The 27,579-nt window shown below is 38.3% G+C and overlaps 1 protein-coding gene across 1 annotated transcript in view; it reads right to left on the bottom strand.

The window, feature by feature from the left end:
- The window catches only part of SUSD3 (sushi domain containing 3), a 68,918-nt gene extending 41,769 nt beyond the window's left edge, over window positions 1-27,149 (bottom strand). Inside the window, exon 1 of the mRNA XM_074283045.1 lies at window positions 26,549-27,149. Coding sequence (XP_074139146.1) covers window positions 26,549-26,642 — 94 coding nt within the window. The 5' untranslated portion in view covers window positions 26,643-27,149. The remainder of the gene's footprint in view (window positions 1-26,548) is intronic.
- Between the last annotated feature and the right edge of the window lie 430 nt (window positions 27,150-27,579).

A 27,579-nucleotide genomic window follows, 5' to 3' on the forward strand; every position in this document is an offset into this window, starting at 1 on the left:
TCCAAAAGAGCAATCGAGATGTAAATTCCTTTGAACCCATACAAGATAAATCTTTACAGGAGACTGAAATTTAGAGAGCAGAGTGTTGAAAATTAAAATTCTTCAGCACTTCCAGACCTGTAAGGTTCTGCTCTATCACAGTGTTTTTCTTAGCAATAAAAAAGTATCAGTTCTCATCTCGGAGGGAAAGTTTCAGCCATGTGAAAGCAAAAACACCTACTCAGTGGGTTCCACAGCTCTAATTCTTCCTGAAGTCATCAGATTTCCTCAGGTGGCATTTACATAATTTTATTTTTACATAGCGGATTAATCAAATTTTTTTTAGAGATGGAAAGGAAAAAATATCAATGATTTGCTTCCAATGCAAGTCTGGACCTCAGGTTTTTGGAAGAGTCCTCTCTTTTATCAAGGATCAATCATTTACAAATTTTTTTTCTAAGCTTAACAAGAAGGAGGAATGAGAAGGATTCTTAACATGGCTTTCTCACAAGACTTACGACAATTTTGGCCTTGCGATGACCCAACCCAAACATGCTCTTACATATGGGACAATTGTGATAATATACACAAGTCCTGCACACATCTGGCACCAGAAGTAAGCCTGTGTTTGTTCCCATGGAAACAATATCCAAGAAAATTACTTCCTCTGGGCTGCAATTTGTCCTTAGGTTAAAGATTTTTATGGTCTACATTTAACAACACAGATTGGATGTAATATTACACCTCGGTTTCTGGGAATTGCAAAATCTCACACTGTCCCCAAAGTCTAGCTGCTAATGACATCCCAAGCTAGGCTGGCTTCAGATGGAGAGAGGAGAGGACGGTGGTCACAAATTCTCCCTCCTAAACTCCACTCAGAACAAAGTCATGGAATATAAAACTAAGATCTTTGACACGAACAATCCCCTATGTCACTGAATTTTGTTTCATTCCTAGGATACCTCATGGCAAGGGGCCTTTAAGATTGAAATCCAAAGAGAAAATGGATCAAGAACAATACATGACAAAACAGAAGAAGAGAAGGAGTCACAGACTCTGTAAACTGGTAGATTGGGGGAAGAGGAGAAAAAGAAGAATACCCCATCCCTGGCTACCGATGCAACTTCACTTAATTAGACTGGACAAGGTGGTATCTTTTGTTCACAGGGGGAAATGCTGATGGCTTATTTATATCTCCAAAAAGTTACAACCGTTCCTAAAGAGCCATTTCTTGACAAGTTTTCTTTGTGGTTTCTAGGCAATTCTTAGATCTCAAACAAGATAGAATTCTTGACACTGCCTCAATAAAACATTAGATAGTGTTCATGCTATCAGCACAATTAAGGTAGTTAACTTATTTTGCCAAACTATCTTGATTTTTCTTTTCTTTTTAAAATCTATCACAAAGAATGGATCATTGAGAGAAGAGGTATATTTGGAAAGAAAAATGATTGTAAAGGCAAAAAAAAAAAAAAAATCAAATTTAAATAATAGCAACACAATTGAACCTTTGAAACTCTGGCCAAGTAAGGGAGAACAGGTCACCTTGTCCTTGTTCCTCCAGTCTCTATCTCCTTCTGAGGAGAGAAAAACGACAACAACAATTATATGTTTTTAAAGAAGGGTCTAAAATGATCAATTACATTCCATAAATATTTATTGGGAGCCTACTGAGCTCACTGAGGGACATAAAAGTAAGCGACATATATAGTTCCTGTTCTTAGGGACTCACCATCTAGTAAGGTCGTGAGACAGCAGATAATTATAATAAAAATCGAATGTTTTGGCACAAGATATTTTGAAAAGCCTCATGGGGGTCCAGAAGAGGGAGAGAATACTTCCCTTGATAGGGAAGAGAGCAGGAAAGGCATCAAAAAAGATGAAACATGGGAGAATGGCCTGGAAAGATGAGTTGAATGTAGAAATGTAAATTTGAAGAGGAAGGATGCTTTAGATAAAGGAAGCATAAACCCCACCCCCATCTCCAGTTCCTTCTTTGGCATTTGTGTAAAAATCAGTGACTTCCTGGGAGACTTCCACCTAAAGCAGAAGGATTTTGTTTATCCTCTCCACCTACCTCTCTCAATTGCTCTCTTCTAAGGTTACCTTCCACCTAATCTGTATGTATATAGTAAATACCTATTTATTTATATATTGTGTGCCTCTTAAAAAAAAAAAAAAAAAAAAAGCTAAAAGTTCTGAGGGCAAAAAATACTTGAAGCATGTGAAGAAACACAAAATAGTACAATTTGACTGGCGTATAGAATTCACGTAAGAAAGCAGGAGATAAGGCTGAATATGTAGATTTGGGTCATAATTTGAATGCCTAGTTAGTCAAAAGGCATTATTAAGTGCTTAACATGTGAGAAACATTGTGTTAAGCACTGGGGATGGAGAACAGTCAATAAACAAATAAGGAGGCAATTATGTAAGTAGATAGATAAGTTAATAAATAAATGATTAAATAAATGAATGAATAATTAAAGAAGTCTTTGTTCTCAAGGGGGTGTATATTCTAGCAAGTAAATACCTACATACACCCAAAATATATAGTTTATGAAGATAATCTGAAAGATGAAGGTGGTAGGGGAATAAATGGACTTATAGTAAGACACAAGAGAGCCATGGGAAATGAATGATCAGAGCTTTGGATGAGGAAATTAATCTGACCAGAGCTGTGCAGAATGGATTGCCAGGGAGTGGGTGTGGGGAGAAGCTAGAGCCTGGATGCTGAGATGCCAAAGAGGAAGGAATGAAAAAGAGGGGAGAGATTCAAGGGAAGTCACAGAGCAGATTGGATGTGGGATATGAGTGAGATGGAAAAGTAAAAGATGACTCCAAGAATATTTCTATGCTCTAAAAAACAATGAATATAAAGAATTCCAAAAAACATGAAAGACTTACATGAAGAGGCACAGAATAAAATAAGCTGAAAGAAGATATAGTTCCTAGAATCATCAGTTCAGAGATGAAAGAGACCTCTAGTTCAATCCCATTATTTTCTAAGTAAGGAAACTGAAGTCCAAAGTAACTTGCTTAAGGTCACACAGGTCTTGACACCGAAACGTTACAGTCATTACAACAAAGTAAAGGGTATTAATAAAAAGAACCAAAATAAATAAATAAACTGAAAGCTGTGTGTAATTATACTCACATCTGACCCAGAAGAAGAGATAAGAAAATGCCCACCCTCCCTTCTCTGGGGGAGGATGAGAAAAGGTGGAAAAGGTGACAGTGGTGGGGGTAACTATGGTGTGAAGTCTTTCATATACTAATTAGTTGGCTGTGTTGGTTAGCTTTCCTGTAATATCTTTCAAAATCTTTTTAAAGGAAAGGGCAAGTATATTTGGAAATGAGGTTGATATAAAACAAAAAAAAAATCAATAATAATATTTTTCAATGTTTTTAAAAAGAAAGATGACCCAAAGCTTTTGATTCTAGGTCATTAGGTGAATGGTGATGTCATCAACAAAAAAAGGGAAGTCTCAAAGAGATGCTGGTTAGAGCAGGAGAGAGAGCTCACTTGTAGACACAGAATCCTAGCTTTAGAACTGGAAGGCATTTTAGAAGTCATGTGTCATCTAGTTTACCTTCCTACTTTTTTACAGATGAAGAAACTGAGACCCAGGGTTCAAATCCTGACTTTTTGAACATAGGTCCATCCGTGTTTTGCTTAATGACACTGCTTTTCTATGTTGAATTTTAGGTGCTAGTGACACATCCAGATAGAAACATCCATTGGATGCTCTGAAATGAAAAACAAACCCATCTCCTTCAGAGAATGTAATCTCCTTGAAGATATAGGAACTGTTTCATTTTTGTCTTCAATAAACAGTGGTTGTTGAAATCTTTAAAGTAAAACAATTATGTGTTGATTAAAATAAAATTGTGATTGGGATAACCATGGTTAAATGGAAACAACACTGGATCTGGGTTTGAAAGTCAGGTCTACTCACTACTTCTGAGTGACTTTGAACAAATCCCACTTCTTATCTCTGGGCCCCATTTTCCTTATTTTTTAAATGGGGGAGTTGAAAAGAAAGCTGACTAATGAATAATTTTAATGATTAATCTTGGTTTGGGAAAGAAATGAAGAAAGGACTCCCTCCTTTAAGTAAAGGGGTTGAGTTTAGAGGTTCAGTAAATTTCATGCAAAGGTAGTCATTGTGTTAATAGTTTCTTTGTGGTAAGGGCAGTAAGGCAGTTAGGTAGTGCAATGGATAGAGTGCTGGGTCAGTAATCAAGAAAACTTACCTTCCTGAGTTCAAATCCTGGCCTCAGCAATTACTAGTTGTGTTAAGTAAGCAAACCAATTCACCATTTGCCTCAATTCTCCATATATAAAATAAACTAGAGAAGGAAATGGCAAATCACACTAGCATCTTTGCCAAGGAAACCCCAAATGGGCTGACTACATGACTAAAACAATTCACCACCCACTACCACCAACAGGAAATCAGTTAGTCAATAAACATTTATTAAGTACTTACTATAAGCAAGGCAGTGTGCTAAGTGTTAGAGACATAAATGTAGGCAAAACATAGCCCTGTTCTCAAAAATTTCACTGTTTAATAGTAGAGACAACATGCAAAACATTATATATAAGCAAGATATAGACAGGATAAATAAGTGAATGATCAAAACAATGATGGTCCTAGAATTAAGGAATATCAGGAAGTACTTCCTGTGAAAGGTGAAACTTTAGCTGTGACTTGGGAGAAGTTAGGAAGAAAAGAATTCTAGGTATGGGGACTGTCAGTGAAAATGAATCAAAGACGAAGAGTTTTATGGGAGAAACAATAAGGAAATCAGTGAGTGTCACTGGACTGAAAGGTCTAAGACGACTGGAAAAATAGAGATGGTAACAGATTATAAATCTGTTAAGCATCAAATAAAGAATTGTAAATTTGGCCCGGGGAGTGAGAGGGGACCATGGCAAGGAAAAACATTTGAGTGGGGTTTGAAATTCAGGGAGAGGAACTCCACAAATAAAAAATAACATGATATAAAAACAAAAAGTGTTAATACCTCCCCAAATTTAATTTAAAACAAAATAAAAAGGAGTTAGATTACATGACCAAAGAGATGAAGATCATACAGATAGCAAATGTTAGAGATTAGATTTGAACCCCCAAAATCTGACAAAGTCAGAGCTCTATAGTACTCTTGGTACTACACACAGTAATTACAGCAATGCAAAGCAGGAAATAGAAAAAACCTGGGGGAAAAAAAAGAGGCAGGAGAAAAGGGAACAGACCTGAGCATGTCATTGTGATAATGTGATGATGGGTATGGCTATTGTGCAATCATTTTAATCATGTCTGACTCTGTGACCCTATTAGGGGTTTTTTTGGCAAAGTTACTGGAGTGGTTTGCCATTCTCTCCTCAGCTCAATTTATAGACAAGGAAAATGAAGCAGAGTTAAATGACTTATCCAGGGTCACACAGTTCATATGAATCTGGATTTGAACTCAGATCCTCCTGTTTCCATGCCCTGCACTCTATCCACTCTGCCACCTAGAGAGAATCATTTTACCCCCATTTCTTTCAACTAAACCATAGCAATACCTTGAACTATCTTCCTCATTGGACAGGACCTTGGCCTGTAGCAAATATTTGGGTGAATAATTAAACATTTAGAAAAGTTAAAAGATAGTCACAATGGGGAGGGAGAGAGGATTAGGGAGAACTGACCTTGCAACTTGAGTAAACAAGCAGTGGGAGAAGTTTCTTTTAAGAGGTCCCCAGCTTTCCCCCAGTCCCACCCACCAAACCCACACCTGGGGCCTGCTTTCATTTCTGGGAAACCAAGACTGCAGCTAGAGAGGATCAGCCTTTTTTAACTGAGCTGTAATAGCCAGCTGTGAAATTTTGCCAAACCACAGATCTTTCTCCCTGGGAAGGGTCACTTTGATTCAGTGTAATCCCCCAGCCTTTGCCCATTGGAAAAGTCATCAGCCTTTTTTTACCTTTCAGATGGTGACCTGGCCATCTAAACTGAAGGTATATCTGGATACCTTTTGTTGCAACATAGATTGGTTTATAATCAAGAAACTTCTTCAAAAGTTATTATTATGAAACCGACTGAAACATTAAAAAAGAAGACAGACCTAATTTCAGTTAGTCTGCCATAGCACAGGGAGGGTTTGATAGGCTCAATGTTGATTCACATGTTTCCAACAGAGTTTTCTAGTTTCCACCAGGGCAAGCACAGGCAGGAAGAGATGCTCAAGGAAGAAAAAGACCTTTTGGGTATTCCAATCCAAACCATGACCTGCCTGAGAGGTAACAGAAGCAAATGCTGCCTGCTTGCTAAGGGGGACTCCTCGGCAGGACCAGTTGGTGAGACCATCTGGTCACGCTGGGTGCTCAGAGTAGAGAGCAAGGGTTTGCTCCCTTCCTTCAGAGCTCCCCACAAGCAGGATGGATTTTGGTAGAGGTTGAACTAGGGCATGTCTAGAGAATAGGAAAGCATTAGAATTTAACTCAGGAGATCTGGGTTCAATTCTCACTTTTGCAGGATTTGTCTGACCCTGGGGACAAACCCCCTAATCTGAGGCTCAGTGTCTACATCTATACAATGGGGAAAGGGAAACTCTTATGCCAGTTATCCCATGAGATTGTAAGTAAAGGGCTTTGTAAATATTAACTCGATGTAGAATTGTGGTGATACTATTATTTTCTGTTTTACTCAGATTTCTTCCTTATTGGAGATGTAATGATTTAGTTATATGCCCTTGGATTAATAAAAGGTGCTGAGGGACTATTGCCATTAAGGTAACAACTCACATTTCTATAGAGCCACAAGTTTTACAGAGTGCTATTCCTCACAAAAACTTGTGAAGTAGATGTCTTAAATTTCATTATCCCCATGATTTGCCCATGAACACTCAATTAGCAAGGATATAAGACAGAACTTGAAACTAGAGCTCTTATTTCCCAGTCCAATGCTCTAGTCATGCTACCATTTTTCTTGTGCCATGGACCTATGTGGCAGCTGAGTGAAGCCTGTGGACCTATCCTCAGAATATTTTTAAATATATAAAATGAAATACATGGAATCATAAAAGAAACCAATTCTATTGAGATTCAGTTATCACACTAGCATTTTAAAAAACAAGTTTATGGATCCCAAGTTAAGAACCCATGAACTAAACTACTTCTTAGGATGATTTACCAACATAACTAAATTTATCTCCCACGATAACAAACTCAGAAAGATTTAATAGTACAACCAGATATATGCTCTTTGATTTAGTACAAACACCAAGTGTAGAATGTTTAGTTGATATATGAAACAATAATCCAAAGGCCAATGGAAAGGTGAAAGTAAGGGTACTACTGGATGTTACTAAATACCACTTAATGTCAGGGACTGGAAGAATATGTTAGCTGGTTTTAGATCAAGGAAAACGTTTAACAGAGAACTAAAGGGTTAAATTGAAATCATAGCAGAAAGAACCAGTAGAAAGCTTCCTGGGATTATATAGATCATATGTAGGAGACATGGACAAGAATGGCATTGGATGAGAAAGCATGAAGGAGCTACATTCTATCCAAGGGAAGGAAAGACCCATATTATGGAGCTCAAGTAGTTGAAGCAGGGCACAGTGTCATAAAGTACATAAAGGTCCTTCACAGACCCTGCTCTTAAGGCAATCATCATGTAATGTAGAAAAGATATGCATAGGAATAACTGTGATACAAAGAAGAATGTGATTTTTAAAAAACAAAACACAGGTATATGAGGTCCAGGAGAATTTTGGAAATTAAGCAATTGCATTCTGCTAAAAGTGGCAGATAACTCGGGGAAGTTTTAAGGAGGTAATACCTAAAGTATTATTGTTTGTCCTTCAATTTTGAAGAGAACTAATGACATCATAGACAAATGGAGGAGAACCAGGAGAGAACAAGGCAGTGGCAACTTAGAGAGAGGAACTCAGGAGAAGAGGAAAAATGAAAATATCAAATGTTGTCAACAATTTAAGGATTAAGGAAATACCATTACATTTGGCAATTAAAAATTTACAAGTAAAAGTTACATTGGTAATTCTGGAGAGAGCTGTTTCAGCTGGATGATGAGGTCAGAAACTAGAATGGAAAGTTTAGAAAAGGTTTAAGAGGATAGCATCTCAGAATTGAAAGGGATCTCAAAGATTATCTCATCAAAGGGAGCACAGATGGAATACAGTCCAATCTGCTTCTATGAAAGCATCACCGCTCAACCAGTCTTTATCTGAAGACTTCCAGTGACAGGGAGCTCACTACTACCTGAGGCAATATTTTTCATTATCAGGTAGTACTGGGTTTGGAAGTCTTCCTTACATTGAGAAGGCAGTGTTGTCTAACACTGAACTTTTTAAACTGTGGTCCACAACCCCATATGGGAGTCTCATAACTGAATCTTGGGGTCATGAAATTATGACTTATTATCAGTTAATGTTTGAGCTGAATATCTCTTTTAATACCTACATGCCCAGAGTCACATAAAAATCTCAGGCAAATAGGAATCACAAGTGGAAAAAGTTTCAGTCCTGGATAATGAATAAAACCAATCTTAGAATCTGGAGGACTTGGGTTCTAGTTCTGCCTCTAAGACATAATGGTCCCTGATAAGTCACTTAATTGGTCAACATTCCCTTCTAACAGTCTTCTAAGGTAGTTCTTTTAGACTCTTAAGTTAAAGAAAATGTGCAGGGTTTTTTTTGTTGGTAAAAAGAGTTTCCTCATAGAGAGCTCTCTGTATCAGTAAAGCCCTACTTCCAGAAACACTTCCCTCCACTCCCTCAAATTAGCTCAAAACTGCCTTCCTTCCTTTAATCCACTTCTGACAGCTTTGTCCCCTGGAGTTATACAGTTCCTTACGACAGACCTTCAAATATTTGAAGCCAGTGCTTATGACCGGAGTCTTTTGTTTTCCCAGGTTAAATATGCTACTTTTCAAGTGGAAGTTATGTTTGATAACATCCAGCAGCAACCTTACTTCCACCATGTGTTTTTCCAATGACCTTTGGGTTGTTTCACAGTATCAGCTAAACATGCTATATTTGTTGTTTCTACTAAATCAAAGGTCATACATATAATTATACAATTAAATATTCCTGAGTATGTTATCTTTTTTCCTATTTTTTAAAATTTAATAGCATTTTGGGGGTAGCTAGGTGGCGCAGTGGATAGAGCACTAGCCTTGAATTCAGGAGGACCTGAGTTCAAATGTGACCTTAGACACTTAACACTTCCTAGCTATGTGACCCTGGGCAAGTCACTTAACCCCAGCCTCAGGGGGAAAAAAAAATTAATAGCACTTTATTTTCCAAATACATGTAAAAAGTTTTCAACATTTGTTTTTGTAGAACTTTGTGTTCCAAAGTTTTCACCTTCCCCCTTTACATTCATTCCCCTTCTGCAACACAAGTAACCTGGTAAAATATGTACACTTCTTTTCTTTTCTTTTTGCTTTGAAAATTTTTTATTAAAGCTTTTTATTTACAAAATATTTGCGAAATATATGCGCGGATAATTTCTCATCATTAAACCTTGCAAAACCTTGTGTTTCAAATTTTCCCCTCACCCTCTCCCCTAGATGGCAGATAATCCAACACATGTTAAATATTGTAAAATTCTTTTAAACTTATTTCCATATTTGTCATTTTGTGCAAGAAAAATCAGACCAAAAGGGGAAATATGAAAAAACAAACAAAAAGTAAAAATCTGAGTATGTTATCTTGAGAGGTAAATTTAATTATATTAGTATATCATCCTAGGGATAGGGGAGTTACCCCTAAAATGGGTGTTCTTAACCTAAAGTCCATGACCTTGTTTTTTAAAATGTTATTTTGATAATTGAATTTCATTAAAACTAGTTTCTTTTATAATCCTATATAGTTTATTTTATACATTTAAAAATATTATTCCGAATGCCCATCAATTGGAGAATGGTTGGGTAAATTATGGTATATGAATGTTATGGAATATTATTGTTCTGTAAGAAATGACCAGCAGGATGAATACAGAGAGGCCTGGAGAGACTTACATCAACTGATGCTGAGTGAAAAGAGCAAAACTAGAAGATCATTATACACTTCAACAATGATACTGTATGAGGATGTATTCTGATGGAAGTGGATATCTTCAACATAGAGAAGAGCTAATCCAATTCCAATTGATCAATGATGGACAGAATCAGCTACATCCAGAAAAGGAACACTGGGAAATGAGTGTAAACTGTGAGCATTTTTTTGTTTTTCTCCCCAGGTTATTTTTACCTTCCAAATCCAATTCTTCCTTTGCAACAACAACAACAAAATTCGGTTCTGCACATATATATTGTACCTAGGATATAATATAACATATTTAATATGTATGGGAATGCCTGCCATCTAGGGGAGGGGGTGAAGGGAAGGAGAGGAAAATTCAGAACAGAAGGGAGTACAAGGGATAATGTTGTAAAAACTTACCTATGCACATGTACTGTCAAAAAATGTTATAATTATAAAATTAATATATATATATAAACAACATTATTCTGAGGATAGGTTCATAGAAGTCCATGGCACAAGAAAAACGGGCATGCTTCTTGGAGTCACAGTTGAAACCAAGGCTGAATGACCAAAGTCCTCACATCAGAGATTTGTGCTCCTGCCCCTTACACCTAATATAAATCTTGAATAAAAGAGGGTAATAATCTCAAAACAGTCAGAGATTGATAGATGGGGGTGGATTCAGGCTAGGAACTAGAAACAACAAGCAAAGACAGAGGGATGAGAGAAGGGAGAACAAGAATGGGAGGAAAGAAGTCCAGATTGGCTCTTACAACAGTATATGGAAAATAGTATGAAAAAGAGGAAAGAAAGGGAATAAGCATAATGTAATACTTATGTGCCACACACTGTGCTATGTTCTTCACAAATATAATCTCAACCGGCCTTCACAGCACCCCTGGGAGGTGGCTGCTATTATTATCTCCATTTTGCAGCAAAGGAAACTGAAGTAGACAAAAGTTAAGTGGTTTGTACAGGGTCACACAGCTAGGACGTGTCTGGGGCACATCAAAAATTCAGGTTTTCCTGCTTCCAAGTCCAACACATTATTTCCTGCACCACCTGGTTGCCTCTAGTTGTATAGTCAAGTTTGACACAGCCCACAGCAAGGGCCACAGGCTCCTGGAATAAAGCCAAAAACATCCAGACCCAAAAGAGGGCAAAGAAATAAGGAAATGACCCAGATGTACTAAAGTATTTATAGCAGCATTTGAGGGGGTTGGTGCAAAGAACTGGAAGCAAAGTGAGTGTTCATAAACTAGGCAATAGCTGAACAGATTGTGGCATATGTATGTGATATATTATTACTGTTCCATAAGAAATGATGAATTAGAAGAATTCAAAGAAATTTGAGAAGACTTGGATGAACTGAAACAGAATAAAATGAGCAGAACAATGAGAACAGACATGTGACCACAGTAACTCAAAGGAAAATAATACTGAGTCATTTCCCTTATTGCATCGTAAGCTCCTTTAGAGCTGTTTTTCCAACTCTTAGTGCAGTATGTGGTCCATAGCAGATGTTGATCAAGGTAGTGACCAATAATTAATTCAGAAGATTGATGGTGAAGAGATTGAGGAAAAGAGGCAAAAGCAGGTCAGAAAAGAAGCAGTAGACTAGAAGCATATATTTTTAGATATTTCAGATACACAAATCAGATTGATTTGTGTCATTTGATTTATTCACTACCAGGGCAACTAGGTGGCACAGTGGATAGAGTGCTGCTTCTGGAGTCAGGAAGATCTGAGTTCAAATTCAGCCTTTCACACTCATCAGCTGGGCAATCCTGGGCAAGTCACTTAACTGTTTGCTTTAGTTTCCTCATCCATAAAATGAACTGAAAAAGGAAATAACAAATCTTTCTAGTATGTTTGCCAAGAAAACCCCAAAAGGGGGTCACAAAGACTCAGACATGATTGAAGATGAGTAAACAACAGCAACAAAAATTTACTACAAAGGATAGTTGTAATGGATGGGAGCTAAGTCAGTGAGATATGGAAAAGATTTTCTTTCTTAAAAACAACAACAACAAAACAAAACAAAACAAAAAAAAACCACTTGTTCACATGATTTTTGTTTTCTTATTTTTTTTTCTTTTTGATCTGGTATTTCTTGTGTATCAGAGCAATTGTAGAAATATGAATAGAAGTATTGCACATATTTAACATGTATTTGATTACTTGCTATCTAAGCAAGGGGATGGAGAAAGGAAAGAAAAAATTTGGAACACAAGGTTTTGCAAGGGTGAATGTTGAAAACTATGCATGCATTTTGAAAATAAGAAGAAAAAATATTAAAAAAAAAAAAAGTATGTAACCAAAAAAAAAAAAAAAACCTAACACTGAAACTTTTTTTTTTTTTTTGGCTGAGGTAATTGGGGTTAAGTGACTTGCCCAGGTCACACAGCCAGGAAGTGTTAAGTGTCTGAAGCTAGATTTTGAACTCGGGTCCTCCTGAATTCAGAGCTGGTGCTCTATACCATCTAGCTGCCCTCAACACTGAAACTTTTAAAAAGTGATAATCACCTACCTTCTTGGCAGATTCTTCTGGACAGAATGCATACTTACTTCCCATTGGAAACCAACTGGCTCTCACACATGGCCAGGAAGGGAATAGGGTAACAGCAGTATAAGTGAATCAACAAGCATTTACTTAGCACCTACTATATGCTGGGAAAATCACTTACTAGGCACTGAGGATGTAAATGTAAAAACAAAAGTGAAACAAGTTTTTCCCTCAAAGAGCTTACCTTTTTGTTCATCTGTAAGCCAAATACAATTAATTAATAACCATCTAGAATGCTTCCCTAGGATGCATCAACTAGATGCTGTGATCTACTTGGACCCCATCTATACCTCAGACAACATAGTATAGCACATTTGAAGTATTAGATGTGAAATCCAAGAGCCTGAGTTAGAATCTCAGTGTGACTTGGTGTGACTTGGGTAGGTCATTTTATAAGCATTTATATAATGCTTACTATGTACTAGACATTGTGCTAAATGTGGTTGGTTTGTTTTTTAAACAAATATTATCATTTGATTTTTACAAGAACCCTGGAAAGTACGTAATATTATTATCCCCACTTTATAATCAAGGAAACTGAGGCAACAAAGAGTAAGTGACTTGCTCAGGCTCACACAGCTAGTAAGTATCGGAGACTGAATTTAAACTCAGGTCTTCCTGACTCCTGACCCAAAACTCTATACACTTCACCAGTAGCTCCCTGTTGCTTTATCACTCTAGGCTCCAGTTTCCTCAACAACAAAAAAGGGGCTTAGGTTAGATGATCTTTAAAATCCTTTCTTAATCTAAATCCTATGATCTTGAAAGTGAGCAAAATTCAGAAAGAAGAGGCAGTCCTCAGATCTGGAAGACCATCTCTAGCTGTGAAATATTATAGGAGAATCTCAAAATTGACCTGATACAATCACTATAAATTTATGTTATGCTCCCCTCAGTGGGTCCTCACTGCTCCCTGGAAATACTTTTACCATATTTTTTAATCAATTCTCTCATTCCCTACAAATGATTCCGAACCTTTTCATTTCTCCTCAAGGCTTTAAGCATCCCACCATCCATTCCCACTTATGAAAAATGATAGTACTTCCTTTTTTCTGAAAAGATATAGGTCAATTGTCCTAAGCTATCTTAGATTTCCTGCTTTTATACTTCAAATCTTCTTAGTGTCTTTTCTCCTTCTCTTTCCTGTCTCATAAGAAAAGGTGACCCTGTTCTGTTTGCTCAAGTTAACCTTTTTACTTGGCTGTGGGATCTCATTCCCTCCCAACTCTTCCAATAACTTGTACTAACAGCCATCTTCCCTCTCATGAATTTTCAATCACTCCTTCTCTAATAGCTCCTTCCCCTTAGCTACAAATATATTCTGGTCTCTATTTTAGGATTTAAAAAAAAAAAAATGCCTGTAGTGTTTCTATCTCATCCACTCCTCATCTCATCCAATCCATCTCCATACTCTTCACTGTTAAACTTGATAAAGCTTATAACCTTGTGCCTCCAGGTATTACCATTCAGTCTATATTTAATTATTTGTAATCAATTGCCATAATGACAAGTAGTGAAATTATTCTCAAAAAGTCACCAATGATCTCTCAATAAATTGAAGTTCAGTCACCATCATCTTTAATATCTCTAAAGCATTTAAAATAGTTGGCCATTGCTTCCTGTATAATGTTATGTCTTTCCTTGGCTTCCATTTACTATATTTCACTCATTCTCTTTCTAAGCATGTCCCTCTTAAATGTCTGTCCTAATACAAGTGATGATGGAACAACTCAATGAATTGGTGATCTAACTACACGTCATTATCTGGACAACTGACATTTTTCATCCACCTAGTTTTCCCTGTATTGTCCGTTGTTCTTATCTCTTGAATAATGATATCAATGAGGAATACATTTAATGTTCTGGGACGTGATGCAATTAGCATAACATCATCTGCAAGCATGAGCATTTAAGGACCAACTATAGGGAATTTCACAACCACTTATTCTTGCACTGGATATTCTCCATGTTACTGACAAACATCTTTGGTGAGCAATCATTTTCTTTTTTTATGCTTAACTAAACAACAATCAGAGCCACTGAAGAGTGCCTGCAATTCTATACTTCCTTACTTGCATTTGTAAAAGGATCATATATCATCTTCATATGTGCATAAGACCCCTTCTTAGGGAAGAGTCTTGAAGATTCCCTTTTTTTTTTTTAATTGAAGAAACAGACACCATAGGATTTTGTATTTTATGATGTATTTATGATGTAGAAAACCTGCTCATTCCTTTTTCATAATTTCATCAAGGATACCCTTGATATGCATATAGATCATGCCTATAAAGATTTTAGAAAAATGGAAAAAAAAAAACCACCTTGTTATTCTCTTAGTAGCTTTTTTAATGATTTGATATCTGTTATTTTTCCTATTTTTGGTACCTTCTTATTGAAATAACCTCTAGAAATAATCCCTCACTGTCTCCAATACAGATCTCTTTATTATATTTCTGTTCTAGCCCAGCTGTGTTTTCCAGCTTCATTTTAAAGTTACATTTCAACTTTCCTATATGGTCCATCAGGGACTGAAGTTTCAAGTATGGTTGTTAATTTGTTAGTGCAAAGTGGCTATCAAAACTTTGTTTCAAGACCTCAAGTGAAGGAGACCCCATAGCTGCCCTAAAGTAGCCCATTCTACATTTGTATAGTTTTTGTTAGGAAGCTTATCTTGACATCAAGTTTAAATTTTTCTCTTTGTTGTGTCCACTTACTAATCTTATCTCTACTCTTTGTGGGTAAGAAGTATAGGCCCTTTTCCACGTAAAAGTGCTCCACAACTGACTACCCCTCCCTCCCTTCTCCTTTCCTGAAGTCTACTCTTCTCCAGGCTAAAACTTTCCAGTTCCTTCAACAAAGCCTTATATAACATGAAAGAGATCATCTGTTATCCTGGTTTCACTTCTCTGGACACTCTCCAGTTTATCAATGTTCTACCAGACCTTAACACAGTATTCCAGATAAGGACTGACCAGGGCTATCACTCCCCCAGATTAAAGAAATTGTTCTAAGAATGTTAACAAATTTGTTTGATTTGTCTCTTTCTTGTCCTCCAGTCAATCCACATATTTACAAAAGCTCTTAGAAACAACTTGCTCATCAATTGGAGATTGGCTGAATAAATGTGGTATGTGAATGTTATGGAATATTATTGTTCTGTAAGAAATGACCAGCAGGAGGAATACAGAGAGGCCTGGAGAGACTTACATCAACTGATGCTGAGTGAAATGAGCAGGACCAGATCATTATATACTTCAACAATAACACTATAAGATGATCAATTCTGATGAATGTGGCCATTTTCAACAATGAGATGAACCAAATCAGTTCCAATAGAGCAGTAATGAACTGAACCAGCTACACCTAGCGAAAGAATTCTGGGAGATGACTATGAACCACTACATAGAATTCCCAATCCCTCTATTTTTGTCCACCTGCATTTTGGATTTCCTTCACAGGCTAATTGTACACTATTTCAAAGTCTGATTCTTTTTGTACAGCAAAACAATTGTATGGACACGTATACATACATTGTATTTAATTTATACTCTTAACATATTTAACATGTATTGGTCAACCTGCCATCTGGGGGGGAGGGAGGGAGGAGGCGAAAGATTAGAACAAAAGGTTTGGCAACTGTCAATGTTGTAAAATTACCCATACATATATCTGGTAAATAAAAACTATTAAAATTAAAAAAAAAAAAAAAGAAAGAAACAACTTGCTCAGATGCATCTCAGGCCAAACTTTCTATAGGGTTTTGCCCTTCACTTCTTTTTATGGTCTTTTGAGATAAAAAACACCTTGCCAGAGTGGATAGGCCCCTAACTTTAAGGTCAAGAAGTTCTATGCACAAGTCATGTAAACCTGAGTATCTCAGACAACTCTAAAAGACCAAGTTGGGAAACAGTTGCTGATCTGCAGGAGTCCTCTGCAGCAATGACATCTCACAACCAATTCCATACCAACCCAAGAGGAAACACTGTTTTCATAACTTTTCACTATTCTCTATAATAGAATTTATATTATAAGTCAGTGTTGCCCGCAATTGACATTTATTTTTGCTTGCCAAAGAAGGCAAATGGTTTCTGGGTTCCTTTGATCTTCCACTTCTAGTGACTTCTCCAACATCATTTCGGCTTTTAAAGAAAAAAGTGATTATTTATCATCAATAGCTCATTCCAATAGGTCGGATTGTAACCTTTGTAATTGTTCTCAGTGACTTCTTTCACCTTCTCTCAAATTTGATATTGATTCTGAACTTTGCTCTAATTCTAACTTTGCTAACTAATCAATGGACTGAGTACATACACACACATGTTAATCTGAAAGATTTTCCATGTCAGTAATCAGTAACTTCCCATCAGTTAAGATATAATTAGTTTATTTTTATAAGTGTTAAAATAACAGCAATAATAGCTAATATTTACATAACACTTTATGTTTTGCAAAGTGTTTTGACACAAAACTCATTTGATCCTTACAACACTGTGAGAGAGATGCTATTTTATCCTTATTTTATAGATGAGGAAACTGGCACACAGAAGTTAAGCGATTGCCCAGTTAAGTAGCTGAAGCTAAATTCAAACTCAGGTTTTCCTGACTTCAAGTGCTGTATTCTATTGACCTATAAAGACACAAGCATCTGCAGTATTTAGTGATCTAAAATTATATCCCATGAGCACAAACTACATTACAAGTCCAATTTCCCCTCCTACAAATGTGTGTGACTTGGATACCAACATCTGTATATAATGTTAAAATCTCCCAAAACCTACTTGGTTAAAGCAAACTCTTAATCCTTCAGTTAATCAATCAATACATTTATTTAAATGTTTAAATGCTGAGTAATATGTTAGGGACACAAATAGATAAGAAAAAAATTTAGATATAAGTTTATGGTTTTAATAGAGTATATTACATAGATACAAGATATAAATATATGCAGAATGAATAATTATAAGATTATTTGGGAAAAGGGTACCAGTATATGGGGAGCTGGAGGAGAGGAAATTAGAAAAAACTTTCAGTAGAAAGAGGTGCTTAAAATGTAACTCAAAGGCAAACAAAGATCCCAAGTAGCAGAAGTAAAGAAAGAATGCATTCCAGGCATGAGGGCTGGTAGGTACCAAGACATAGCCTTAGGTGATAGGGGAGTGTAATGTCTAGAGGGAGAAAGAAAGAAAAGACCAGTTTAGCTAGATTTCAGAGATGAGTGCCTGAGGGAAAAACAGTAATGTCCACTCTGTCCAGTAAGATAAGCTGAGGACCACGTTGTGGGTGGAAACTAAAGAGAGGAATTGGTATTTTTTCCTAGAAGCAAAAGGAAGGCATTAGAGTTGATTAAAGTGGAGAAGTAATGCGGTCAGATCTGCATTTATTGAAAATCATTTAGGAGACCGTGGGGAGAATATCTTGGAGTGTGGAGAGACTTAAGCTAGAGAAACAAATAGACAAAAAGAAATAGAAAGAGAAAGAAGTTGCAATGATTCAGGTAAAAAGGTGGGGAGGGTCTGAACTAAGGTACTTAGGACTATGTTAAAAGAAAGAAAGGTTTGCATGAGAAAGATACCATAGAGATAAAAATGGAATTATTTAGCCATTGGTTTCATTGATGGAAAGTGAATTTTGGAAGAAAGGAGGGTTTGAAGAGAAAGATAATGAGCTCAGTTTTAGACATGTTGAATCCGAGATGTGTGTCTGGGACATTTGGTTTGAAATATCAGATGGGCAATTGATCATATTGGACTGAAGGTCAAGAAAGAGTGGGGCTAGATATATGGATCTGTGAGTCATCTGCATGGAGAACTTAGACCCATGGGACTTGATGAGATAATTAAGAGAGAATATGATTAGAGGGAGAGAAAAAGAAGGCCTAGGATAGAACCTTGAAGTGGGGGGGTGAGGTTACATAAGACAAGAAAGGAGCTAGAGAAGGAGCAGGTGGACAAAGGAGAGTAGAGGCAAAAAATAGGAGAAAGAGGAAAGAGCAGTGACACAAAAACACAGAAAGTGTCCACAAAGAAAGGGAAGTCAATAGTGTCAACTGCACAGATATGCTTTTTTTAAAAGAGAGAAAGAACAGAGAATACAATCTGATTTGGCAATTAAGAGATTGTTGGCAATTTTGTAGAGAGCAGCTTCAGCTGAGTGATGAAGCCAGGAGGATTGAGACTGGGAAGTCAAGAAGTGGAAGCAATAGATAAAGGTGGCTTTTTCTAAGCACTTGGGAGCCCAAGGGACATAAAACAGTACGATGAGGCAAGGGTATGTATAGTTAAGTGGGATTAGAGGCCCATTCGTGCACATCACAGAAGGAACTAGTAAGACAGAAACAGAGAGAGACAAACATAGGCAGAATCAGAGAACGATTAGGGTTTTGATCTGCTGGAAAAGGTAGGAGTGGAGAAGTTTCAAGCTCACAAGTAGAGATGGACCTTGGCAAGGAGAAGGGCTTGCTGAAGAATGATGTCAAGAGATAGAGAGAAGAGGCAGCTCACATCTTTGGGGCTCAGTAAAGTTAGACTCAAGATCCTCAGCTGAGAGAAAGAAAAGAAAGCAAATAGAAGATTCATATTCTAGAGCCTTCTTAATATAGTGTCATCTAGTATTTCAACCTTCTGTTATTCTATTATTCTTCTCTTTGTACTTTATTCTCCAGCCTAACTAAACTAATTAACATCTGTTTTTATAAATCCACTGCTTTCTCAACTCTGCTTTTCCTCACACTACGCCCTTGCATTCCTTTACCTCCTCAGAGAGCAATCCATCCAAGGCTTGCATCTACAGCATCGAGATGGTGAAGTAGACAGAGCTCTGGGATGGGAATCAGGAAGAATCCTTGATTTCAAATGCAGCCTCAGACACTTAGAAGCTATGTGATCACCTATTTGCCTCAGTTTCCTCCTCTATAAAATGAGCTGGAAAAGGAAATGACAAGCCATTCCAGTATCTTTGCCTGAAGTTGGACACAACTGAAATGACACAATAACAACAACAGGACTCCTGGGAAGGAAGTTGAGCCCTACATTCAAAGGTTAGAACTGGGTCATTCCAAGACATTTTTCAGGAGCAATTAGGATGGAGCGCCAAGCTGGAGTCAAGAAGATTATCTTTTCGAGTTCAGATACTTTACTGGCTGTGTGACCCTGGGCAGATCAGTTAACCCTGTTTCCTCATGTGTATAATGAGCTGAAGAAGAAAATGCAAAGCACTCCAGTATCTTTACCTAGAAAATCCTAAATGAGGTCACAAAAAGATGGAAATGACTGAAACAACAGAACAACAGATAGATTTTGCAAGTGAATTGAGGTGAGTGACTTGTCCAGGGTCATAGAGGTCTTGACTCCAATCCCAGCATTCTATTTATGATGCTGTATTGCATCTTTATTTCTCAAGGGCTCTTTTTATATTCCATTTTGTGCTATACCTAGTGCATGTGTTGTAAAGGATTATATTTTTGAATATTTTCCCTAATCTTCCTGTTAGATTTGTAAACTCCATGAGGTCAGGGACCAAACTTTTAATTATCTTTGACTCTCTGCCAATGGGGTAGAAGCAAGTGCTTCACACATTTTCCATTACTTCAAGGATCAATGACTTTATGTTCCATCCACAAATTTGTCTCACAACTTCTTTAAAACTTTAGCAGATAATTTTATGAATATCTGTGGACTCCCACTAAAGACACTTTCACTTAGCTAGCTTCATCCTTAGAAACAGAAATCTGAAGGAGATGAAAAAAAAACAGGTTTAAAACTTAAGAGAAATTCTCCTGGATATCACAACAGAACAACAAGGCTACCAATAGCCACAGATCATGAAATTTGTCCAATTTAATAAAGTGTATTGTTTTTGTTTTTTCAGATGAAACCTATCAAATGACTGAAGCCCAAAGGGTGGAATCAATAGACCTGCTCCATGTTGCCCATGGAAGACAATAATCCACATAAACTCAACCAAATACCAATAAAATGCTGATAAACCTCAAATAAATGTGACTCATATGGATTTGTTTACAGAAAGAGAGGCATTTATAATAGCAACAAAAGACTGTCATTTTTACCAGAAATCACAAAAAGGTTTTCTTTAAGGAGTCTGGATTTAATGATCAGTAAAGACTGTGTAAGGAAACAGCAGAAATGGTGTGACATATCACTGCAGGTTACAAAAAGTTCACATCAACCAACACCTTCAAAGACACCATCAAGTAGCCAAGAATCATACATAAAAAACTTGTCCCACATCAATGAAAAGATGACAAATTTTTATATTACAAAATACAGACTCCTCCATATTCTTGAGAAATTAATACACTATACTGGAGCCAGATAATTATCACAATCCAAAACCACAATTATCAGGGTATAAAGCTGATCCATAAAAATGCAAGAATAATCATTTTTAACATGTCATCATACCATATTGTCATTGCTCTGCCCTTAAGTCCTCCTCCACACCCATTGGTGAATTACTGCCCCAAACTTTCATTTCAAGATATTCCCAGGACAGTCATGCTCAATTCTCTCCTAGATCTGTTCCTATGTGGGCTTTTTTATATCTCCCTTGATTTTTAACTCACCCCACCAGTTTTTCAAATCCCTTTAACCTTCTCTCATTAGAATGTAAGCTCCCTGGAGGTATAGAACTGTCTTTTTTCTTATATTTGTATTCCCAGTATTTGGCAGAGTGCCTGACATATTTTTGCTGTTGTTTAGTCAATCAGTCATGTCTGACTGTTCATTTCCTTCTCCAAATCATTTTACAGATGAGGAAACTGAGGCAAACAGAGTTAACTGATTTGCCCAGGGTCACATAGCTAGTCAGTGTCTGAAATCAGATTTGAACTCAAGTACTTATGACTCTGGGCTCAGTACTCTCTCCACTATGCCAGCTAATTGCCCCATACATACTTGATACATATTTTTACTATCTTACAGGATGTTCCTATCATCTCCATTTCCTGTCTACTATTGAGGTTGTCTTAAAGATGCTTTTAGTGAACCTATAGATGCCCTTCTCTCCGAATACTTTTATTCAATGATAAAAAGCATTCATGTTATCCATCTACTCGATAGTCCTTAAAATAGAAAATATAAGGGAATAATGGGATGGCAACTCATCCTAAGACCATTTCTACCAAAAAACTCTATCTAAAATTCTGAGAAAAATGAAACCATTTGGGAAATCATAGAAACCATAATTCACCACTATTAGTTGAAAAAAATAAGTATCTGCCAAATACCTAGTGTAAGAGATAGCTGGTGGTTAGGATTATACATCAGAAGCTAAGGTATGTCATATACTTCCAGGTGACAAAAAAACAAACAAAAAAGAAAACACGGAACTCAAAATATCTTTGAAAGCCCAGTGGGACCTGGAACAACACCACAAATTGTTGCCCACAAGTGCCCAAACATAACATTACTCCATAAAAAATTGAGAACAACATTTTAAATAATAGATGTCACTGTACCAAATACTCAGCATCTCCAAGTTACATGATAGCAAAAGCCTTTCAAAATATAAGGAATCTAGCAGAAGAAATAGTCACAAAAGAAGAGGATGAGGGACAACTTCCATTCTACTATTTGCTATTGAAATTGTCTTCAAGATGCTTTCAGTGAGCCTCTGAAAAGTGAGTATATCCAGATTTTTTATTCAATTAAAAAAGCAATTATTTATCCATCTATGCAGATGGATAAATCTTCAGAACATTAAATATAAAAGAAAAATAATTTGATAAAGACTTGCTCCAACATCATTTCTATCTGAACTCTACCAAAAAAGATAAGTAGATAACAGTTAGCATTTATGTACCATTACAAGACTTACAAAGCTCTTTGCATAATGGCTTATATTTCTCTTATAAATATAAAAGTGTAAACACACACACACACACACACACACACACACACACACACACACACACACACACACATATATATAAACATGTATTAATTCCTTTGATTCCCCACCATACAACTACACTAATTGTTGGAAGTATTATCATATGCATTTTACAAATGAGGAAACTGAGGCAGCGAGGATAAGTGACTTGCTTAATGTCACAAGATCCAAAATAAGTTTTAGGTTTAAGTCTAAATGTTCCCTGACCCCAAGTCCAGCATTCCTTCTTCTACACCATGCTTCAGTTCTATAGATGGGCTAATGCAATTTATCCCCACCAAAAGAAAAATCGTATTTATGTACCAGGAGTGTCATATTTGTATGACACACACAGACTGTACATTCTCCTGAAAGCATGAAGCTTTTAAGGGAGTACTGATAAACAAAACACATTTACAATTATACATCCTAAACTGATCAATGTAATCAGCAGGAGTGGGTAAGAAACAAAGACAATCTTGAAGCAAGAATTGCTTAGGACATTAGTCTCCTGACTTTCCTGATTCAGGCTGATCATTATTCCAAAATGACTAGGGGACAGATGTTAAATTGGTTTAATAACTTTAAAAAATATTCATAAATGATAGAGAAAAGATGGTTAGTGACCACAGGGACTTCTTTATCAACATCCATACTGCTCTGTAGATAACCTCAGCTGTTATGGAACAGATATAGTCAATTAAAATAAAGATCTCACTATGTAAGGCAATAAATAAAAACTGGATTGACACAGGAAGGAAAAAATGATAGAAGCTTCTAGCTTCTCTACAATCATTGGCTAGGATTATATGCAATGAAATACATTTCTGTGTACAGGTATGAAAAAGGTTCAGACTATTTCATTTATTACTATGCTAAAGGCAGAGCAAACAATGATATATCGTGGAGAACAAACTGGATTTGATTTCAGAGGAACTCAGCTTTCCTTCCAATTTGTGTGATTTACTATTTGTTTGACCTTTTACAAGTCACTTCTCTATGAAGATCAGTTTTTGTAAAAATGATTTGTAAAATGAAGAAGCTGAAACAGATGGTCTCTTCCAGCTCTTAATATCATGATCCTGAATATGGATGATTATATTTTATTCCATGCTTTGACATTATTATAAGCCTGTTAGTAGCCTCTGCATTCCCATTGGGAGTAATCAGAAACAGTGTAAATTTCTAGACATCTACAATGATTGTTTAGGTCAGTGTAAAGATCACTTCTTCATAACATGAGAGTTGGAACAGATGGTCTGGAAAGACTATTCAGTGCTAAATTCTATGATTCCATTCAGTGGAATCTGGTAGATTAGCTTCTCTTTTTTAAAAAATGGTCATGTTATTTAAAATAACCATAATTAATAAGCCTTTATTGATCTCTATGGAGTATTCAGTCCTGACCAGAATAAGTGCTACGGGGAATACAAAACATATATAGACATAGTCTTCGTCCTGAAAGTAGCAGAGCTGATGGCCTATTTTTAAAGAAAATACTAATGTATGACCCCAATTAGTGTGTTCACTACATATAAGAGAAGCTATAATAAGTGTTAGACTGTATGGCACAGACAATGAATAAAACGAATTCATAGGAGAGCAAATACAATTAATAATAGTTAACATATAATTGCTAATTAGAGCATGTATGTGCACACACATACAACTAGAAGTTATCTCCCCAAATAGAATGAAAACTCCTTGAGAACAGGAACTTTTTTGTTTTGTACCTCCAGACCTAAAGGGTTTGGCACATGACAGAGGCTTAATAAATGCTTATAGAATGATGGATAGAGCACTCTACAATTCGAAAAGCTCTCATGTTTTGTATCTCATTTGAACCTCACAATAACCTCATGATAGAAGTATTGCAGCTATTTTATGTCCATTTTACAGAAAAGGAAACATTGGTGTAGAGAAATAAGTCAACATGTGTCTGGTCACACAGTTACTAAGTGTCAGAGGTAGGATCTGAACTTTTCTGGATCCCTGCCCGGCACTCTATCCACTATACCCATATAATTGTCATACCTATGGAAGGAGAAAATTCTCTCAGTAGAGCACAAGAGACATAAAACAATCAAAATCTCCCAATGTTTCCATCTTGTGTTTCAATTTTCTTTTTAAAGTGCTCACATACCTACTACCCTGTCCATTTTAATGGCAGGAACAATGTCCTGGCTTCATATTCTTTGAGACAAGTGGCACACTTGTCAGAAGAGCACCATTTCTCTTCCTAGCAGAAGGCTGGGAGTGAATATGCCATTTCTGTGAAGAGCTCTTTCCCTGAAAATGTTCAGTGTGCTTTTCTCAGGCACTGCATTTAATTCAATGTTTCCTAGAACTAAAAACCATCTTCAGTCCTTTCCAGGCATTCTAAGTTCTTTTGTGGGAGGAAGAATTCCTGCTTGCATGGATTACTTACTTGGTAAAGTTGACTTGCAGGAATTCATTTTGTTTTGGGGGCTTTTAAAGTCACTGTCCTCTAGCAAATCCCATCAAGTGAGCAGAAATAATTTAATTGTATCAATGTAACTCGCCTCCATCCATTTAAGTGTCCTCAAAACAATTTCTGAAGAGGCATTTGCTTCTCAGAAACCTACCACTACCGCCAATGAAAACAGACAAGACAACATGAGTGACTGATTTCTGAATGTCACTGCTTCCTGAGCAAAGACCCAAATATCTTCTGCAGCTGTCACTGCTACTGTGTTAGGAGATGGAAGCTGAGGCATGGAATTTTAATACTGGAAGTCGGATTACCATAATTTTTTGAAATCACGTTTTTATTTTTTTAAATCATCATTTTTAAAGAGACTCTTTACCCCAAAGAAATCCATTTCAGACTCTCTCCTCTCCCTCCCCACCAAAAAAAAACCAGTTTCAAGTCTAGTGCAGTGAAAAGAGTATTGCATATGGAGTCATAAAAAAAAGTCAGACTCAACTCCTTACTATCTATGCCATCTTAAATAAGTCATCTTAACCTTTTGGAGTCTCAGTTTCTTCATCTGTAAAGTGGACTGAATACATTCGAAGATCTTTTCGAGCCTTAAGCCTATGATTCAAAATTAACCTCCCAATTAGTTTGCCTTTTCTCTCAGTAAGGGAAGATAGGGATTCAAAGTTCTCAAAAATGGTCATTTAGAAGGCTGCCTTGACCCCTTTCCAAGGTAAATCACATCTCTTTAATGATTTTTAAGCTTCTGCCACCAAACCTAGTTTAAAAACAAAACCTGACACCTTCCTGGAAGTAAACCTGAAGGCCATCTCTGGAGATAGTCATCTACGGCTAATTGTTCACGTTAGATTTCGGTCTATAACACTTGGGTTAGTGTCTGTCTGCTTTCACAGGGGATGGTGGTGAAGTTCCTATTTCAAAACTGCTTCACATTTGCCCGCAGCTGAAAGGAAGAGTTCGAGAAGCAAACACATCCGCACCTACTCCCGCCCACAAAAAGATCTGTGAGGCAGGAAGGCTGATCAGGGGGCCCTGGTTTGAAAAACAAAGTTCAGCAAACCCCAACGTCGGGTTAAAAGAGGAGCGCAGAGGGTTAAAGTGGTTCTCAGCTTCTTCTGTAAAAATAGTGTGTCTGCTCCAGCACCGCTTCAGAGGTGACGCTGGTTATCCGCTCAATTAGCCGGGCACTTTTCTGCAAGGCTGCTGAGAGCCCCACAAATATCTGGCCTGAAGGGAAGACTGTTTCACTACCTCCTTGGACATCACTTGCTTCCATTCTCTGGCTACGGTATTAAACCCTGCGCTCGGAGGAGGGAGCAGCCAGGGCAGCCGCGAAGTCTCCCCGAAAGGCCGGGTCAGCCAAATCCAGGTGTTTCCTTCCCCTCCGGGCGCCGCCCCGCCCGCAGCTCCCCTGGGCCGCTCACACCTCCAGGGCTCAGTGCCTCGGGGGCGTCCCAGTCCCCGAGGAGAGCAGACCAAGCCGCGGGCTCCTGCGGTTGCAGGGGCTCCGGCGCCCGGCCACCTTTTCTCCCATTTCCCTTTAAACAACCTGGGGGCAGTCAGTCCCAGCGCCGCCTAGCCCCACCCCCATCCCTACCCCAAGTCCGTCTCACCTGTGCGGTTCTTTGGGACCGGCTCCACGTTGTCGTCAGCCAGCACCGCTGTCCGGGACACATCGAGGCCCGACGCCGCCGTGGCTGCGGGCATCGCTCCGCGCCACTTTGCGCTGCCCCCGCCGCCTCCCCCAGGGGCACCAGGCTCCGGCTGGAACCCGCGGGATAGTGAGAGGAAGGAGCGGGGGAGAGCGGACAGGACGCGAAAGGAGGGGGACAGGAGGAGGAGGAGAGAGGGAAGAGCCGGAGTGGGCAGCGGGAGGGCAGTGCTGCCTTGGGCGGCCTCGGGAGGCTGGCGGTCCAATCCGCCCCGGTCCCTGTCCCGCACAGCTCTCCTTCTTTCCTGTCTCCCTCCCTCCCTCTCGCGCGCCCAACCCAGCCTGGAGAAGCCTGCTGCCGGAGAAGAGCCACTCAGTCTCCAAACGCCGATAGCTCCATGCAGCCCTCTGGGGCGCTGGGTCCCGAGCGCAGTGGAACGCGGGCGGGCCGGCCGGGCTGCCGGCTGGGAATGAGTCGGGGCTAAGCTGGAAGACCTGGCGCCCGAGACGTAGCCCGGGCTCTCGCGGCTCGAGCGGTGAGCTCAGTTTTCCTTCTCCGACTGCCCCGCCTTTTCTCCCCCCACCCCTCCCCTAGCCCAGCCCAGCCCAGCCCAGTCCGAGCCTCCCTGCTGCAGCTTCGGGGGCCCTGTGGGGGAGGGCGGAGAAACGAAGTGCTGCCTCCAGGAGGCGGGGCCTCAAGGGAGGGGTCTTGCAGGTAAGGTGATTGTGGCGGTGGAAGGCCCTAAAGATTAGGAGAAAGGCGCCGTACTGATCCTTTCCTCTAGTTGACGGAGAGGGAATATTTCCATGTATGCCATATTACCCTACAGATCTAAGCAGGTGCGTGGAGGGGGGCCGCCGTGAACCCGATCCACCTTGTGCCACAGCCACACAGACCCAGACCAGAACTGTCCTCCAAAATAAGGGCTCATATTTCAGCCTTCAAGTTTATAAAAGTACTTTTCTCATAACCAGCTCTGTCAGACAAATCTG

Source organism: Sminthopsis crassicaudata, chromosome 1 (genome assembly GCF_048593235.1).
Source record: "Sminthopsis crassicaudata isolate SCR6 chromosome 1, ASM4859323v1, whole genome shotgun sequence".
Lineage (NCBI taxonomy): Eukaryota > Metazoa > Chordata > Mammalia > Dasyuromorphia > Dasyuridae > Sminthopsis > Sminthopsis crassicaudata.